General features: G+C 39.4%; 2 protein-coding genes across 2 annotated transcripts in view; both read left to right on the top strand.

Annotated features, from left to right (window-relative positions):
- hyal4 (hyaluronidase 4) overlaps positions 1-948 on the top strand; it is a gene marked incomplete at its 3' end in the record, with an annotated part of 18,601 nt that extends 17,653 nt beyond the window's left edge. The window contains exon 5 of the mRNA XM_080028488.1: positions 445-948. Coding sequence (XP_079884614.1) covers positions 445-948 — 504 coding nt within the window. The remainder of the gene's footprint in view (positions 1-444) is intronic.
- A 6,526-nt stretch (positions 949-7,474) lies between these two features.
- Positions 7,475-17,790, top strand: LOC307250757 (hyaluronidase-5-like). The gene is made up of 7 exons (XM_080027932.1): positions 7,475-7,509; positions 8,850-9,138; positions 10,031-10,473; positions 11,066-11,250; positions 11,842-11,931; positions 15,575-15,676; positions 17,175-17,790. Exons 2-7 carry the CDS (start codon positions 8,858-8,860, stop codon positions 17,400-17,402), a joined length of 1,329 nt encoding a protein of 442 aa, XP_079884058.1. The 5' UTR covers positions 7,475-7,509; positions 8,850-8,857; the 3' UTR covers positions 17,403-17,790.
- Positions 17,791-18,122: the final 332 nt, after the last annotated feature.

The raw sequence follows: 18,122 nt of genomic DNA, 5'->3' as shown, positions 1-18,122 counted from the left end.
CCCCTATTTCTTATTGGTCCACGGCCCTGACAGACAGAGGGCGAGGCGTATCTGGCTTCGCTTCCGGACAGGGGGCGGGGGCAGCTCAAAGATTGTATATTTACGAGGGGAGCTGCAGCTCTTTTTAAAAAATATGCCATTGTGAGATTAGCTGAACATCAGCATAGTACAATAAATAATCTGAAAGTTTTTTTCAGCAAACAATTAAAGAAAAACGTATTAGGGACCACTAAGACCATATAATATGGTGTATAATAGAACGTATTGGGACCACTAAGACCATATAATATGGTGTATAATAGAACGTATTAGGGACCACTAAGACCATATAATATGGTGTATAATAGTACCGAAAAGTGTATAATATGGGAGCTTTAAATAAAAGGTAAACAATACAAAAAAAAAATTGCCTTTTTTTTATTGTCCCTTTTTGTCTTTCCACAGCATAACTGCTCCAAGGTGAAATTCTTCTTGACCCACCGTTTGGGCCAATACATCACCAACGTTACACGGGCCGCCGAAGTCTGCAGCGAGTTCCTGTGTCAGGGGAACGGACGGTGCGTTCGGCGGGACCCCCTGGCGCCCCACTACCTCCACCTGAACGCCCAAAACTACCAAATACAACCCACACCGGACGGGGGTTTCACCGTCACGGGATGGCACTCGCAACACGACCTACACCTGCTTACGGAGAGGTTTCACTGCCATTGCTACGAAGGCCACGAGGGCGATACATGCGACAGTGTGAATATAGTAAAAGAGGAGGATGAGACGGGGAGAAGAGAGGAGGAGGAAGAGAAAGAGAGAAGGAGGACAGAATGGGAGGATGAACAGGGGGAGAGGTGGGAGGGAGCGGAGAGCCACGCGACAACGCAACTCAACATCAGCTTTAGCCTGATGGTGGTAACGCTTCTGTTGAACTTATCGATACTGAAGACGGTTTTATGATGTAGTCTGAGTAAAGAGGGTGTGACTTGGACTGACCGAATGTTTGTTATCATGGAATCTAGTTCTTTAAAAAAAATATGTATATTTGGGGCATTTTCAAGCTTTATTTGACAGTATGGAGAGAAATAGAGATGAAATGGGGAGACAGAGAGGGAGAGGGGGGATGACCTGCAGTAAAGGTCCACGGGTCAGATTTGAACCCGCGACCACTGCAACAAGGACTGAGTCCACATGGTATGAGCTCTACCCACTACACCACCGGACCGAAATCTAGTCAGTTTTTGGTCATTTTATCCAGGTTTCACACCACTAAATAGCCCTGTTTTTGTGGGTCAATAACAATATAGGGTTCAGTGTCTCTTTGCCCAGGGACACTTGGACATGTGGCGGGGAGACGAGGGATCGAACCACCGACCCTGCAACCCAGTGGACGACCACCCTACACACTTAGACACAGCCGCCCCCGTTATTCTGATCCTTAGACACAACAGCAGCCAAACCTATTCAATGAAAACCAAAAGGTGCTAATAACTCCACACAGCCATATGTAGGAAGACAATCACTAACATTTGACACCTGGTCTGAGGTGATTTTGAAGACACTTTAGTTCTTTTTTGATCGCATGAAAGCAACTGATAACACTTTAAGATAAGGGTACATTAATTAACTGCTATTTAATGTAATGCTTAACTAGAATTAACTGAGCATTTACTCAAAATTATACTAAGTAAATTCCTAAACTAAGCATTAGTTAACCGTTAATAACTAAACATCAACAGTTTGTTTAAGCATTAACGAACCATTACTAGCCTTAAGTAGGCATTTACTATCAGTTAATTAATGTACCCTGATTCTACATATCGTAATATCGTAAAGTGTTACCGACATTTTAATTTTTTTTGGTCAACAACGAGCTGTTATCTAACTTGACATTATACACGATTGAAAGTGTATTATTTTGAACCGTTGCTACATTATTATACGACTGTGGCTCAGGTGGTAGAGCGGGTCGGCTGATGATCAAAGGGTTGGAGGTTCGATCCCCGCCCTGCCACCTGTGTCATGGTTGTTGTGTCCTTGGGCAAGACACTTCACCCACCTTGCCTCGTGTGAATGTCGATAGTTAGCCTGCTATCGGTTTATGAATGTGTGTGTGAATGGTAACGTGGGAAAGGAAAACAGGTCTCCCTTGCAAAAGAGTCTTCGGTCTCAATGGGATTTACCTGTATAAATAAAGGAAAAAAAAAAAGAAAAATGATTATCCTCTTGAAGAGCAGCTTGGCAGGAAAAGCCTCATATTCGATCCTGTTGGGATGCGACGTGCACATATTGTAGGTGCAATTTTATTACAAAATATTAACTGTATTTTATATAAGATAGCTAGCTGTAAGGGACCAGGGTTAATTCCATGATTATATGCGTTTTCAACCATTTCCTAGTTCTAGGAATTTAGTTTTAAGAACCTCACGATTTTTTGGGAGGTTTTTAAAGGTGCTCCGAGGAACTTTCAGTTTGTGTTAATTCTAGCGCCCTCCTTTGGACAAAAGCGGTAGTGTTGTTACTACGCCAGCTGTTGTTCCTGGGTGAGCGTATACCCATGACAAAAGGCATTAAGAAAAACTATATAAAAATTGCATTCTTTGCACTGATGGTCTCGTTTGCTGTTACTTGTCATTCATGATTATCAGAGGAAAAATTAAACTGTTTCAGAAATATTTAAAAGTTCCTCGTAGCTCCTTCAAAGAGGATTCCAATCAGACAGACTGTGTTTAGTTGTTGTCTCTTGTCTCTAAAGTACTGTAGGTTTGACCAAACACTGAACAGCATGTAAAAGATTGCACATACTACATCTGTATGACTCACCCTGCGTTCCAATACTCATACTTCCCTACTATTTAGTATGCCAGAAAAATATTTAGGATGCCCCAATTGTCGTCAATTGTAGTATGCTGAAAATACATAAATGCCCCACTAACTCCAATAGCATTTAGGAGTATTTCGTCTTTATTCTTGACATATCTCGACATAATGAAAAAAAATCTTCCTAATCAGTTTTTTTTCTCTCCTGTGGCCCTTAAACTCTTTTGTACTTTAGTATGTAGTGTAGTAAAAAGAAAGAGTATGTGGTTTGGAACGCAGGGTCAGATTTTTATAAGATTCTTGAGCACATTTTTCTTGCCAAAGTCAGTGGTTTTATACTTTGTACCTGATGTTAAAAGAACCAGTAAAAGTGTATTTTTTAAACATGACATGGACCTGAACGGATATCGGTCCATAGATAGTAAAACTCCACTTATACAGCTCTTTTCCCTGGTTTTTCACAGACTCAAAGCGCTTTACATTGTTTTGTACACATTCACCCAATCACACACACATTCATACACCGATAGCAGCAGCAGCTACCACGCAGGGTGCAAGCTAACTATCAGGAGCAGTTTAGGGTTCAGTGTCTCTTTGCCCAGGGACACTTGGACATGTGGCGGGGAGATGGGGGATCAAACCACCGACCCTGAAACCCAGTGGACGACCTCCCTACACAGCTGCCCTAGTTGGGCTCAATGGGTTCAATAGGTTGTCGATGCCTCCAGGAAGCTTACAATTCTCCGATTCTCTCCCAAGCTCTCTAATCTAGGATGTTATATGTGACACAAACTATCTTTACTCAACTCGTTTGTCCTGGAGCCTTCAACCTTCAATGGCAGACTAAGTTCACATGTATCATACAACTGTTGATGTTAAAAATGTCAGTACTATAGCACTTTTAAGACTTCATTGATCAGCATGTACAGTTTTGGAGTAAAAAATTAAGAGACCACTCTGGATTTTTCTTCAATCTTCATCTCTACATTACTTAAAGCTGGGGTGTATGATTTCTGATTGGTCAAAGTTAACATGAGCTGTACACTTTGACCAATCAGAGCGAGGCTCCGATTCTCTGTTCCATTCACTTTGGCACGACGTTGTTGGTGTAGAGCGTGTCAGGGAGGGACCATAGGGGAGGGACCAAAGAGAACAAGTGTAGCGGTTGAGGTATTTGGATTCGAATCTCTATCCCAACTGCCATTTTCTCCCCAAATCCTCCACCCCAGCTTTAACTGTGTTTTTTTTTTTTTTTTGTAAAGATTGTAAACCAAAATATGCAACAAGGACTATGCGACATATGGAAAAATGTTACCTGAATGTAAATGCACTGCAAATAAAGACTTTTCTTTCATACATACAGTATGTGTTTCCTATTTATTAACAAATTCCGTAGAACAAAATGTATTATAAATCGGACAATAAACAACATATGAACAAATCCGGTGTGAGTACCAGATATGTTCGGCTGCCAGATAAGTTCGGGTAAAGTTACATGTAGAAAGAAAGTACGTGTAGTTTTCGGAAAAAATAGATAAGCTATCTTTCGGAATAGTAAGGGATTGTGGAATACGTAATTATTGTTCCCCAGATCACGCGGCGTTACAAGAGATCTCGCGAGAGCGTTCAATACAGCCCGAACATGAAACTGTTTTCTCTGTTTTATTTAATAAAAGGCGAATGCCAAACTTGTAAGCTTAATGTTGGTTTTAATACAGTAAATACATTTTTCGCTTCAGGAAAAGGTAGGGAAAACAGTTTATTTGAGGTTTATTTGAATATAATTTACAGGAAGAGCGTCATCATTGTGCAACCCGGCTTCTGTAAGAACCTTCAGAATAGTGCTGAGAATGATTATGGAAAGTTTAGTTGATGTAAGTGCTTTAGAAGTTGAGATTTGTGGTTCAGAGTATTGACAAAAAAAACTAATGTTGAGATAATGTCCGTTAAAGATGGTTGTATAGGAGAAATATACAGACGCAAACAAGACAAGGTTTAGTCAAATAAACACTTGAATGTACATGTTGGACCTTTGATTTACACTAGCATGAATGTATGGAAGTAAATTTGTCTCATTGGATTTTGAAAAATGAAAAGCTATTGAATTTTAAGCGCTGAATATTTATGCATTGGAATAACACATCTGATTTTGTTGCCTCTGAATTTAACTATTAAAATGTTAAACAACTAATTTTCAACTTAATTTTTAAATGTTCACAAATTCAAAATTGTATTATATTGTATTGATTGTATTATGTTTGTTATGTTGTATTGTATTGTGTTATGTTATGTTATATTTTATTTTTGTGATACATTGTATATTTTATAGCAGTATGTAAAGAGGGTAGGCATAATAAGCCTCGGCTTCGTCCTATACCCTTTTTCGGCCATTGATGCTTTTAAGGAAAGTTGTTTATCTTCTTTGTGTCTTGTGGTCATGGACCGAAAATAAAAATATTTACTACTTAAAATCAAATAGGCTATTCAACGTTAAAAAATTCAAAATGCATATTGAAGCTGCATAATTCAATGTATACAATTCAATGCATATATGAAAGTCAAAGTTTTTTATTGTCAATTCTGATATATGCAAGACACACATCACTGACCCACGGTGCAATAGGAACGATAAAAAAAAATATATAGAGTATAAAAGATGGAACATAACATAAACAATATTTACATTAGATAGGCTACATTCAAAATATTTTCAACATCCACAAATTCAACAGGCCAAATTCAGCTGCAGAGTTCAATGTATGAATGGATCATCTAGCAGCTGGTTTTTGTGTCTCAATAACATACAAAGAGGAAGATGTTTAGATGGACAGATTACATTTTCTGCTTTCTCACCGACGATGACGCGAGGAAAATATAAAACGTTAAAAAAAAAACTGTTTGGGGCGCCCTTAGCTCAGTTGGTAGGGCGTCCCCCCCATGGGCCTCGGCCAGCAGCGGACCCGGGTTCGATTCCAGCCTGCGGTCATTCTCTGCATGTCACTCCCCTCTCTGCCCCATTTCAACTCTGTCTCTACACTATCAAATAAAGCATAAAAAATGCCAAAAAAAAAACTGTTTCATCTGAGGGGGAACAAGTCAAATAGAAATACTAGTGGAGCGGCTAAGTGCTTATTTTCGTCAGAATCTTTCAGTTGATGATACAAGCGTGAGCATTGGCACGAGCATGAGTCTCCATGGGGTCACTGGACAAGAAAACTGTCCGAGACATTTGGAATTGTGAATTTGAAAATTTCTCATAGAATTTTTTTTAATTTTTTTTATTTAATAAATATTTTAATTTTTAATTTTTTTTAATATGGAAAAGGGGTAGGATTAAATAAGTGTATACTTCTTCCTGCTCCTTTTCAGGCATATCTCAGAAATACAGATAATTTTCTTTTTTTTTTTTTTTTTGTGAAAACATAATTTGTTTATTGTATTTCCATGCTTTTCATTTTATTTTGTATGTTTGATATGTCTGAAATAAATAGAATCAAATCAAAAAATCAAATCAAATGTATTGATGGGTTTTTCCATTAAACTTATTTTCTTAGATTTTTTGTCTCGGACAGTTTTCTTGTCAAGTGACCCATGGAGACTGCTCATGCCAGTTTACACACTTGTATCACAATTTGTGATAAGACCTGAGGAAACCGATGAGATAATATCAAATATCATCTTCTATCTTATATGAAGAAAAAGAAGGTGTACTTTTTCTTGAATAAATAATATACATTTCTTCAAGCCCGGTCTGAGCTGGGAAAGACAGCTTTTAGCTTCAGTGCCCCCGACTCCTGGAACAACTTGCAGCAAAAAATTAAACTAAATACCTTAATATCCTTTAACCAATTCAAACAAACTATCTTAAATCTGCCAAACTCTACCTGTAACTGTTTTAATTAGGCTATATTGTACTTTCACCCATTTCATTTTAATTGCTGCCACTTAATCTTCACCACTGTGTAAATGTTTCAATTGTTTTTTTCTCTTCACCTGTTGTTGTGTATTTGATGTATTTGCATTGAATATTGTGTATGTAATGTTGTTTTTCCTTTGAATTTGTTTGAACTCGACGTCATTGTAAATGAGGGTCACCCCTCAATTGGTCTCTCGAGGATATAATGAAATTAAATATTTAAATTCAAAATTGAGGAAACCGATCAGACTGATAAAAGACACTTGCATTATGGGAAATGCTTTAATGTTCATCGCAAATGGCAAATATAGTATCGCCAATTGTATAGAGATTATATGGATTACATGAAGCGAATATAATAAATATTTTTATATTTTAATTTAAATTTTTTTTACTATGGAAAAGGGGTAGGATTAAATAAGTGTATACTTCTTCCTGCTCCTTTTCGGGCATGTCACATCAATACAGATAATTTTTTTTTCTCTTTTTTTTTTCTTCTCTTTTTGTGAAGTCTTTTAAACATAAATTTTGTTTATTGTATTTTTATGCTTTTCATTTAGTTTTGTATTGTTTTTGATATGTCTGAAATAAAATAAAAAATGAAATGAGTTCTACATTTTATCTAACTTTGACTAAATATGGCGTTGAGCTCAAATTTGAGGAACTTGATGAGATAGCGATCGATCGAAGTGATGAAACATTTTCCTTTGAACAATGAAACAGCAGAAAAGAAAGAGAAGTCTAGAAACAGAAGAGAGTTTCACGGGGCACTGAAGGAGCAGCAGGTAAGAAATATGTTTTACTAACTGTATCTTAAAGGATAACATTTGATATACAGCTCTGGAAAAAATTAAGAGAGCAGTCTGGATTTTTCTTCTTAATCTCTACATTACTTAAAGGCCTACTTCACCGGTTGGAATATGAAGGTGTATTGAACTCGGAGATCCTTTGTAGTATAAATGCGCAAAAAAAAATGAAATCGGATCATCCTAGCCTGAGAAAAGGCAGAAAGAGTGTTTTATGGTCTCACTGTCTAACCCTACAGTTTCCTTCTTGTGACATCACAGTAAGGGTCAGGATTAACAGGACAGCTGGACCAAGGGAAGACTGAGGGAAGACTGAGGGAAGAAAAACCTCATTCATTATATTATGATAGTGATTTTATAATGATAGAACGCTGGTTCTGTATGGGTGAAGTATTCCTTTAATGGAAATGCTGGAGGGAATTTGGTAGAAATGTTGTCAGTAGTTTGGAGAATAAATTCAAAATGTTCATTCTACTCAAACATATGCCTATAAATAGCAAAACGAGACACACTGAACATTTGGAGTGGTCTCTTCATTTTTTCTATCATGTATAGGCTAATCACGTCCGTGTATTTAAGTCTCTTTCACTAAATTCGAGTGTTTTTTTTTAACCTTTATTTATACAGGTAAATCCCATTGAGTCCAAAGACTCTTTTGAAAGGGAGACCTGTTCCCATTTACACACACACATTCATACATCGATAGCAGGCTAACTATCGACATTCACACGAAGCAAGGCGGGTGAAGTGTCTTGCCCAAGGACACAACAACTATGACACAGGTGGCAGGGCGAGGATCAAACCTCCAACCCTTTGATCATCAGCCGACCCGCTCTACCAATTGAGCCACAGTCGCCCCAAGTGTATGAGAGTTGGTAGTTAAATACCAGCTGACACAATATTCATAGTCCGTTACTGTAGTTATTTACTGTAAAGAACTAATGTGGAAATAATGTGTATAATTGTCTTAGCTGAAGGATTGTTTTTATGTCTTTCAATTAGATTTTTAATAATTAAGCACATTTTTGATGTCCTATAAAATGTTTTAAAAACAAAGAGTAGATTTCTTTGACTCAACATCATTGTTAATGAGGGTCACCCCTAAACTGATCTCTCGAGTATAAATAAAGGTTAAATACAATAAATAAAAATAAAATAAATAAATTTATATAATTAATTAACAAAAAATTATAATATACTAAAACTAAAACTAATAATACATGAATAAAATAAAATAAAAATATTTATTTATTTTTTGAATTACAAAAAAAAAAAAAATTATAAATTAAATAACTTGTCTTTCCTCTTGTTCTTCACAGCCTTCAAAATGGCCGCCCCCTTCTTCTCCCTTCTCTGTATCACTCTCTCTCTATCCTCCATCTTGGCGTTGCCCCCGACGGAGCCTCCGCTGATCACAGACAAACCGTTCGTCACCATATGGAACTCTCCGACAGACCTGTGTTCCAGACTGGACATCCCATTGGACACCGCAGCGTTCCAAGCCGTAACCACGCCGACCCTGAAGCCCAATCAGTTCCTCAGTATCTTCTACGAGGATAATTTAGGACTCTATCCGAAAGTTGACGTCGCCAAACACAAGATATACAGGTATGGTTTAAGTTTATGTGTCAGTGGGGAAATTTGGCTTGGGCATTATATATGATTGCTTCAGAAAAAACATATTAAACCTGCAGTGTGTAGAATTTTGGGTTTTATTTCCTAGCAGATTTTGTAGAAAGTAATTATAATATCCATAAGTACGTTTAATTTAGTGCATGATAGCTCAAAACATTTTTTTGAATTATTATTTTTTCCCTTAGAAAGGGTCTCATATATGTCCATATTTATGCATATTTTGGACCAAGGCCTAGTGCCGCCATCTTGAAAGTGTCAGTTGGAATGTCATCAGGTGCATTGTTTAGAATTTAGAATTGTTCTTGTCCTTGAAGGCCACTGTAGCTTCTGTTATTATTCAAAAGGGTTGGGGTTACCCAGGGAGTGTTGCATTCTAGAACTTTCTTGATGATGTCATATTACACACTGCACCTTTAAATAGAAACCTGTATACTGTAGTAGAGTGCAATTTTGTTTGTTTGTTGTTTATTATATTTTATATTTTATTTTTGTATTCCTTTTCTCTGTTTGTTATATGTGTCTAGGTTCATAACAAAAACAAAAACATTTATTTAAAGAAAAACATACTTCACAGAGTTAAACCTGGATAAAAACTATTTTGCAGATCTCATTTTATCTCTGATGTTTTTGAATGTTTGACAAATCTATCTATCTATCCCTCCCTCCTTTCCTCCCTCCCTCTATCCATCCATCCCTCATCCATCTATCCATACATCCCTCCCTCCCTCCCTCATCCATCCATCCATCCATCCATCCATCCATCCATCCATCCATCCATCCATCCATCCATCCATCCATCCATCCATCCATCCATCCATCCATCCATCCCTCCCTCCCTCCCTCCCTTCCTCCATCCCACACACAGAGGTGGAATCCCCCAGCAAGGCAACCTTACGGAGCATCTCGCCAAATCCAAAACCCAAATCGACCGCTACTTGTACCACGACTCTACCCCCGGTCTGGCTGTCATCGACTGGGAGTCCTGGCGTCCTCTTTGGGACCAAAACTGGGGCTCCAAGCGAATCTACCAAAAAATGTCCATCACCCACGCCCTCCAAATCGCCCCATTTCTATCATCGTCGAAAATCAAAAGCCTCGCGAAAAGTCACTTCCAGCACGCGAGCCGCCGATTCATGGACACAACCCTCAGCTTGGGGATAGGGGAACGTCCCAGTAGGAAATGGGGGTTTTACCTGTTCCCCGATTGCCACAACCACGGATGGGACAAAGTTAACTACACAGGGAAATGCTCTCTGAAAACACAAAGGCAAAATAACCAGTTGAAGTGGCTGTGGGAGCGAAGTACAGGTGATACTCGTATTATTAGAATATCATGGAAAATTAATTGGAATTGAGGCAAGAATTCATGCAAAAGGGGCCCAAACCAAGCACTGAGTACATGTGGATGATTATACTTTATAGAGAGCCGAAATTTCTATATTTAAAATCCCTTCTTTATTGATTTTGTGTAATATTCATGTATATCCCATTGAGTCCGAAGACTCTTTTGCAAGGGAGACCTGTTCCCATTTACACGTTACCATTCACACACACATTCATACACCGATAGCAGCAGGCTAACTATCGACATTCACACGAGGCAAGGTGGGTGAAGTGTCTTGCCCAAGGACACAACAACTATGACACAGGTGGCAGGGCAGGAATCGAACCTCCAACCCTTTGATCATCGGCCGACCTGCTCTACCAACTGAGCCACAGTTGGTGTTTTCATAAGCTGTATGCCACAACAATCAAAATTATAACAAATAAAGGCTTGAGATATCTCACTTTGCATGTAATGAGTCTATATATAATATATTATTTTCACCTTTTAAGTTGAATTACTGAAATAAATGAACTTTTGCACGATATTCTAATTTTTCGAGTTTCACCTGTACAGCCCTTTTCCCGTCCATATACCTACACCAGAGCTTGAGGAACACACCCCAAGCAAAGCTGTATGTTCGTAACCATGTGCAAGAGGCAATGAGGGTCGCCATGTTGCCCAAACGGCCGTACACTGTCCCAATCTACGTCTACTCAAGGCCCCTCTATCGAGACCAGACCCTCAAGTTCCTGTCCAAAGTGAGTTCAGGTGTTTTTTATACTTAAAATCAGCTTAAAAAGGTCGTATGAGGAACTTTGAAGTGTGAATTAAATCGTTTTTTTTTTTTTTTAAACTCTGATGATCGTAAATGACATGTAACAGCAAACGAGACCATCAGTGTAAAGAATGCTATTTTTGCAATGGTCTGGATCACCACCAAATCAGATCAAACAATTTTGTGGCAGGCAGATGGGAAAAGCCTGTGTTTACGCTACTAAAATAAAAAGGTTTAACTTTGCTTCACCATGGTCATATCAATAAAAAAACTTCCATGTCGTTTGAAAAGACGCAATGCATTGTAGGGAGGTTGAGTAGGAAAAGTAACCTATCGATCTATACACAAAATCTTCCCGGAAGTAAGTAGGTACTCATCCGCGCATTTCTTGCCTACACAAACTCGCATACACAACCACAACAAACTCAAATTGACGTCAAAATTAGTATGAGTGGGATGTTAGTAGGGCTTTTTCCCAACACAGCCTTAGTCACATATAAATGATGCATCCTGCCATCTCTCTTTCACTCACTTCCTAATCAAAACTCTCGTGTGTTGTCCGTCTCTCTGTCAGGCTGATCTAGTGAGCACAGTGGGGGAGTCTGCAGCTCTGGGCGCCTCAGGAGTCGTGATGTGGGGAGGAAGCCGAGACTACAACAGCAAGGTAACTAACCACTGGTTTGGACTGGAATTAAAGGAGAAGTAAGTGGTATTTTTTTGTTAAAGCTGGGGTGGAGGATTTGGGGAGAAAATGGCATTTGGGATAGAGATTCGAATCCAAATACCTCAACCGCTCCACTTGTTCTCTTTGGTCCCTCCCCTATGGTCCCTCCCTGACACGCTCTACACCAACGAAGTCGTGCCAAAGTGAATGGACAGTCCCAACAGCCAATAAGAACAGAGAATCAGAGCCTCGCTCTGATTGGTCAAAGTGTACAGCTCGTGTTAACTTTGACCAATCAGAAATCATATACCCCAGCTTTAACTTAAATGTCAAATCTGTCTATATTCATACAGCAATCACCTAAACAGTATGTGCAGTTCATAACACAGGTCTCCCAGTCATTCAGCTTTGCAGTAATTGCCGGTTAAATTAGAATTAAATTTTTGGTTTTTTCCTCTGATGATCATAAATTACATGTAACAGCAAACGAGACCATCAGTGCAAAGAGAATGCTATTTTTATATAGTTTTTCTTAATGCCTTTGTCATGGGTATACGCTCACCCTGGAACAACAGCTGGCGTAGTAAAAACACTACCGCTTTTGTCCAAAGGGGGCGCTAGAATTAACACAAACTGAAAGTTCCTCAGAGCACCTTTAATGAAAAACAGTACGCTCACCCAGGAACAACAGCTGGCGTAGTAAAAACACTACCGCTTGATGAAATACAGTAAAGCCTACTTGTTGCATTGCACCACTAGCCTGGTCCAACCAGACCATCGTACTTCATTTCATTTGTACAGAAGGTCTGGAACTGCTGTAATTGGCAAACGTTCACTCACTTGGAGGCGGGTGTCTGTCGAAGTTTAAAGCTATTGGATCTGCCCAGTGCCACTCTGGATCTGCCAACCAATCGCATCACGTTTGGTCGTCACGTGTGTCATGAGCCGGCTTTTGACGGTGCGTTCCATTTGGACAGGGAACTCGTAAATTTCCGACTTCACTACATATTGTAGTCTATGAATCTACCGGTACCTGGCAACAGTAACTTGTTAGAGCCTAACGTTTAGTTATTTGGACAAGAAAGGTTTTAGGCGTCCATACTTTCGCGAGCAGATGCACTGGAACACAGACAGGTCGGAACTCGGAACTACCAAGTCGGAAATCTCCTTCTTCCGAGTATAAAGGAACACAGCATTCAACTGAAACTGGAGCGCGACTTCGACGTCATCGTTCTCAGCCACTCGCTCTGTTCGCTGATTGGACGATTGTAGATTCTCCGGAGAAAACTGGGAAATGCACTGTACACCCAGACTGACTACTGAAGGGAAAATGAAATTTGGCCGGAAGTAGGCGGGCGGGCGGAGCCAGGCTGTTGCACCACAGCTGTCTGCAGCAATAGCAGTGGTTGTGTAACACTGTTCATTCTGTACAATGGATTGTTAAGTAGACAGGAAGTATATACATGTTGAGTATGTAGGAGGGAGGACGTTAGTAGGGCTTTTAGAATGTAGTATATACATGTTGAGTATGTAGGAGGGAGGACGTTAGTAGGGCTTTTAGTATGTAGTATATACATGTTGAGTATGTAGGAGGGAGGACGTTAGTAGGGTTTTTGCAACACAGCCAGTGTTTGTGTAATACTTTTCACAGGTCCAGAAAGGGGAACTCACAGATGACAAGGCATTAATCAGCAAAATATTTTATCTGATCTGTCTTTGCTTCCTCTTTTGAAAGGAATTGAGGGCCTGAGAAGCTGTTCTGTTCGCTATCTGCACTGACACTTGTGAAATAACCATTTGAGCCTCATTTCAATTCACACTTCTTTGTAACAAACAAGTCGTAAATTTCGAGAACAAACTTTAAGTAGCTACGAGGAACTTTTGAATATTTCTGAAACAGTCTCATTTATCCTCTGATGATCATGAATTACATGTCACAGCAAACGAGACCATCAGTGCAAAAGAAAAGCATGTTTTTCTTAATGCCTTTGTCATGGGTACGGTACGCTCACCCAGGAACAACAGCTGGCGTAGTAAAAACACTACCGCTTTTTTCCAAAGGGGGCGCTAGAATGAATAAAACCTGAAAGTTACTCAGAGCAACTTTTAACATTTCCTAAATGCAGCAAAGTTGGATCAATAACTCACAAGCGATTAGTTACTTAAAGAGGACCTATGATGCTTTTTGACTTTTATGACCTATAAACGTTGTTATGATGATTCATAGTCATGCTTAACCATACTAAATGATCAAATAATGACTTACATGCATTTCGACGTATTCCCTGCTGACCGTCTGGGGTGTCTGTGCAGAGCACTAAACACTATTCTAGCCAGTCGAGAAGTCACGTCTTCAAAGCGGTCTACCCTTTCATAATTTGTGACGTCGCATAAAAATTCGTGACGTGACCACGCGGATGTTTCCATGTATGGTAATGCTGTCACTTCCCTGTTCGCGTCTGCCTCGCGCCCTTATAGGTCCATGCTCGCGCTTCCCGCCACTGAAAGTGTTCCGGAAGGAAGGTAACCAATCACAACGGAGTGGGGTTTGCAGGAGGGGGGGAGGGTAGTGGAGATGGCCGATGCACAGGCGGAGGGAGCGGAGATTGCCGAAGCACACACACTCAAGTGTTGACAGGACGTGCTGGATCGCCAAAATAAGAGAAAGAGCTTCCCGAAAATCTACATAGTTTTTTGTGATGTGATTCGTGTCAGGTTGCTCTATAGCAGTGTAAAACAAGAAATTAAGACCAGAAAAGTAGTATAATAGGTCCTCTTTAAAGGTGCAGAGTGTAATATGAAATCATCACAACAGTTGGTCTCTATGGCTCCCGTTCAGAGAAGCAACAGAAATTCTTTAAGAACATTCCAGCTGGTAGTTCTGATGGACACAGTGTTCCATTCTGTGCTTCTGTAGAGCTGATGACATTCCAACTATGATGCTTACAAAATGGCGGCGCCCATGCCTTGGTTTATGATATGGAGAAATACGGAGATATAAGAGACCCTTTATAAGGGAAAAAATAATAATTCTAAAAAACTAAATCAGCTATTATGCACTAAATTAAACGTACTTATGGATATTATAATTATTTTCTACCAAGTCTGCTATGAAAAAAATCCCAAAATTCTACACACTGCAGGTTTAAACACAACAGATGCATCTTTACTATTCAGACAAAAAAAGAAAAAATTCTCGAAGAGCATAATGAAAGAATAAACTATTATTTTTTAATTTAGTATTCCTTTAAATCTCAACATTTTCAACTTTTTTTTTTAACAAAACAGATTTAGGCTACAACTTGTTTCTCAAGGTTTCAGATCTCTTCTTAAAGCTGGGGGTATATGATTTCTGATTGGTCAAAGTTAACATGAGCTGTACACTTTGACCAATCAGATCGAGGCTCCGATTCTCTGTTCTTATTGGCTGTTGGGAGACTGTCCATTCACTTTGGCACCGACTTTGTTGGTGTAGAGCGTGTCAGGGAGGGACCATAGGGGACGGACCAAGGAGAACAAGTGGAGCGGTTGAGGTATTTGGATTCGAATCTCTATCCCAACTGCTATTTTCTCCCCAAATCATATACCCCGGCTTTAACATTTGTATAAGAACATGACAAAGAACCCCATTCTCTCCCCTCAGGGCGCGTGTCACTCCCTGTCCGAGTACCTGAGATCTACCTTCAACCCTTATGTTGCCAACGTTACCGCGGCCGCCCAGCTGTGTAGTGACGTGTTGTGTCAGGTAAAAACATGGCTGCCGTCTGGGATTTAAATATCAATAAGACAGATTTGATCAATAGGTCATGAAGAAAATATACACCAAATGTCATGCTTGTTTCATATTTTGCACAATTCTATTTTAAAAATGTTTTAAAAGTGCTACGAGGAACTTTTTAAATATTTCTGAAACAGTCTCATTTTTCCTCTGATGATCATAAATGACATGTAACGGCAAACGAGACCATCAGTGCAAAGAAGAATGCTATTTTTATTTTACAGTTTTTCCTTATGTCTTTGTTCCTCGGAGCACCTTTAAACACTTTTTCTTTATATTTTTTTTTAAAAGAACACATAAAAACACTGAAAAAGGGAATACAAAAATAAAACAAACATGGCATATTCTACTATACAGATTTCTATGCCGAATGTTAAACAGAAAATAAAAAGTCAACCAGGTGTCATGTAGGTCCCTTCAGTACTGTTATATAGTCCAGGAAAGGCTGACATATCTGTTTAAACTTCTCTGCTTTCCCTGAAATCCCATATCGAATTTTCTCCATAGGCAAGTTTAGGCAAGGCAAGTTTATTTCTATAGCACAATTCAGACACAAGGCCATTCAAAGTGCTTTACAGGGGCATGACATACATCAAGATTTAGAATAAACATTAGGAAAGTGAATGTAAAATGTGATAAAATATTTAAAAGCAACATAGCGACAAAGCGTATATAACGTACTGGCTTGTATCATATCTACAAATACACAAATATATATAAATATGTATAACATATGCAAAGCACATGTTTATAAATGTCAGTTCTCCATTTATAAACATGTACTTTGCATATTTTATTCATATTTATATATATTTGTGTATTTGTAGACACCTGTGCTTGTGTGTATTGTCTGCCATGTAGCAACGCTGTGTTTAGGTTTGTTTTATGTTTGGACATGGCCTTGTCTTTTGTAACCATAGATAGTAAATAATATGGATGTAGCATCCGGGCTGACCTTAGTTATTCACACGGCATCCAATAATCCTGGTTTCTGCGCGTCGCCATTTTGTGAGATTTTTACTCCGCCTCACGTTGGGGGGAGGGAGATAGCTGACATATACCTCCGAGGCAAAGTGAGGGACAACGGGCGGAGAGCTGTCACTCAAGAGATCGCGCCAATACATTTTAACCTCCAAAAGAATAAAAACTAGCGTGGGCCAAAAAAATTCACCCCCCTCAGTGTTGTCATGGAGATATGACCTAAACATACAGACTAAAATGGTTTTTGTGGCCCAGGCTGTAAATAGGTTTAATAAGACTTTGAAAACGGCCTATCTAACAAGTGAGTCAAAGAAAAACTGCTCGTCTTGGCGCCACCCCCAGTGGCACTTTCTGGTTACTACAGTTGTAGGTCACAGTTGTCATGTGCCCTCAATTGCCCCCTGGGGACAAATAAAGTTTTTTGAATTTGAATTTGAATAATCTGCATTAATTAATTTCTCATCTCTTATCCTCTCTACTCTAGGGGAAAGGTCGCTGCGTTCGGAAAAACTACGATTCTACGTACTACCTGCATCTGAACCCACGCGACTTTAGCATCCTGCGAGCTAAACGTCGCTACGTGGCTGTTGGTCGTCCGTCCGCTGTGGATCTGAAAGCCTGGACACAACACTTCACCTGCCAGTGCTACGCTGGGTCCACCTGTTCCCCCAAACTACTGCGCCCCACCAAGATCAAAATCATCTGGGTTTAGTGTGTTTATACTGGGGTCACTGTAGCACACACAGGCAGGCAGGCAGGCAGGCACATACGCACACACACACACGCACGCACGCAGGCAGGCACATACGCACACACACACGCACGCACGCAGTCAGGCAGGCACATACGCACACACAGACACTCTCACACACGCCGACACACACACACACACACACTCACTAACTCACTCACTCACTCACTCACTCACTCACTCAGACACACGCCGCAGGCAAGCACATACGCACACACACTCACTCACACACACACACACACACACACACACACACACACACACACACACACACACACACACACACACACACACACACACACACACACACACAGACACACACACACACACAGACACACACACAGACACACAGACAGTGATTCTGGTTAAAAAAAAATGCAAAATGGAATCTCAATAAATGAATTTCTGAAAAACTGTTTTGTTATTAATTTTTTTTGTTTATTTGTCAAAACTGTTCCAGCTCAGGCCAGTTAGAAACGTTTTGAAATGTGATGGAAACCTGTTGAGTGTTAAACAATTGCGTGAGTGTATTAAGATAAATTGGTAAGTATAGTCAGAAATGTGCTTCTGTTTAAAAATATATACATCTCCGGAAAAAATTAAGAGACCAGTCTGTATTTTTATTAAATCTTCATCTCTACATTACTTATTGAGAATACTCTTTTTTTTTTTAAGATATTT

The sequence above is a fragment of the Ammodytes marinus genome (genome assembly GCF_949987685.1).
Source record: "Ammodytes marinus genome assembly, chromosome: 5".
In the NCBI taxonomy this organism is placed as follows: domain Eukaryota; kingdom Metazoa; phylum Chordata; class Actinopteri; order Uranoscopiformes; family Ammodytidae; genus Ammodytes; species Ammodytes marinus.
This window is presented reverse-complemented; position numbering and strand designations above follow the sequence as displayed.

What these genes read in the sequence shown, in the direction of transcription:
- LOC307250757 (XM_080027932.1), top strand. Translation starts at nt 8,858, where the DNA reads ATGGCCGCCCCCTTCTTCTCCCTTCTCTGTATCACTCTCTCTCTATCC. An exon ending in CCCTCAAGTTCCTGTCCAAA is followed by an intron (nt 11,251 to 11,841) that starts GTGAGTTCAGGT and finishes TCTCTCTGTCAG; the next exon opens with GCTGATCTAGTGAGCACAGT. An exon ending in GCCGAGACTACAACAGCAAG is followed by an intron (nt 11,932 to 15,574) that starts GTAACTAACCAC and finishes CTCTCCCCTCAG; the next exon opens with GGCGCGTGTCACTCCCTGTC.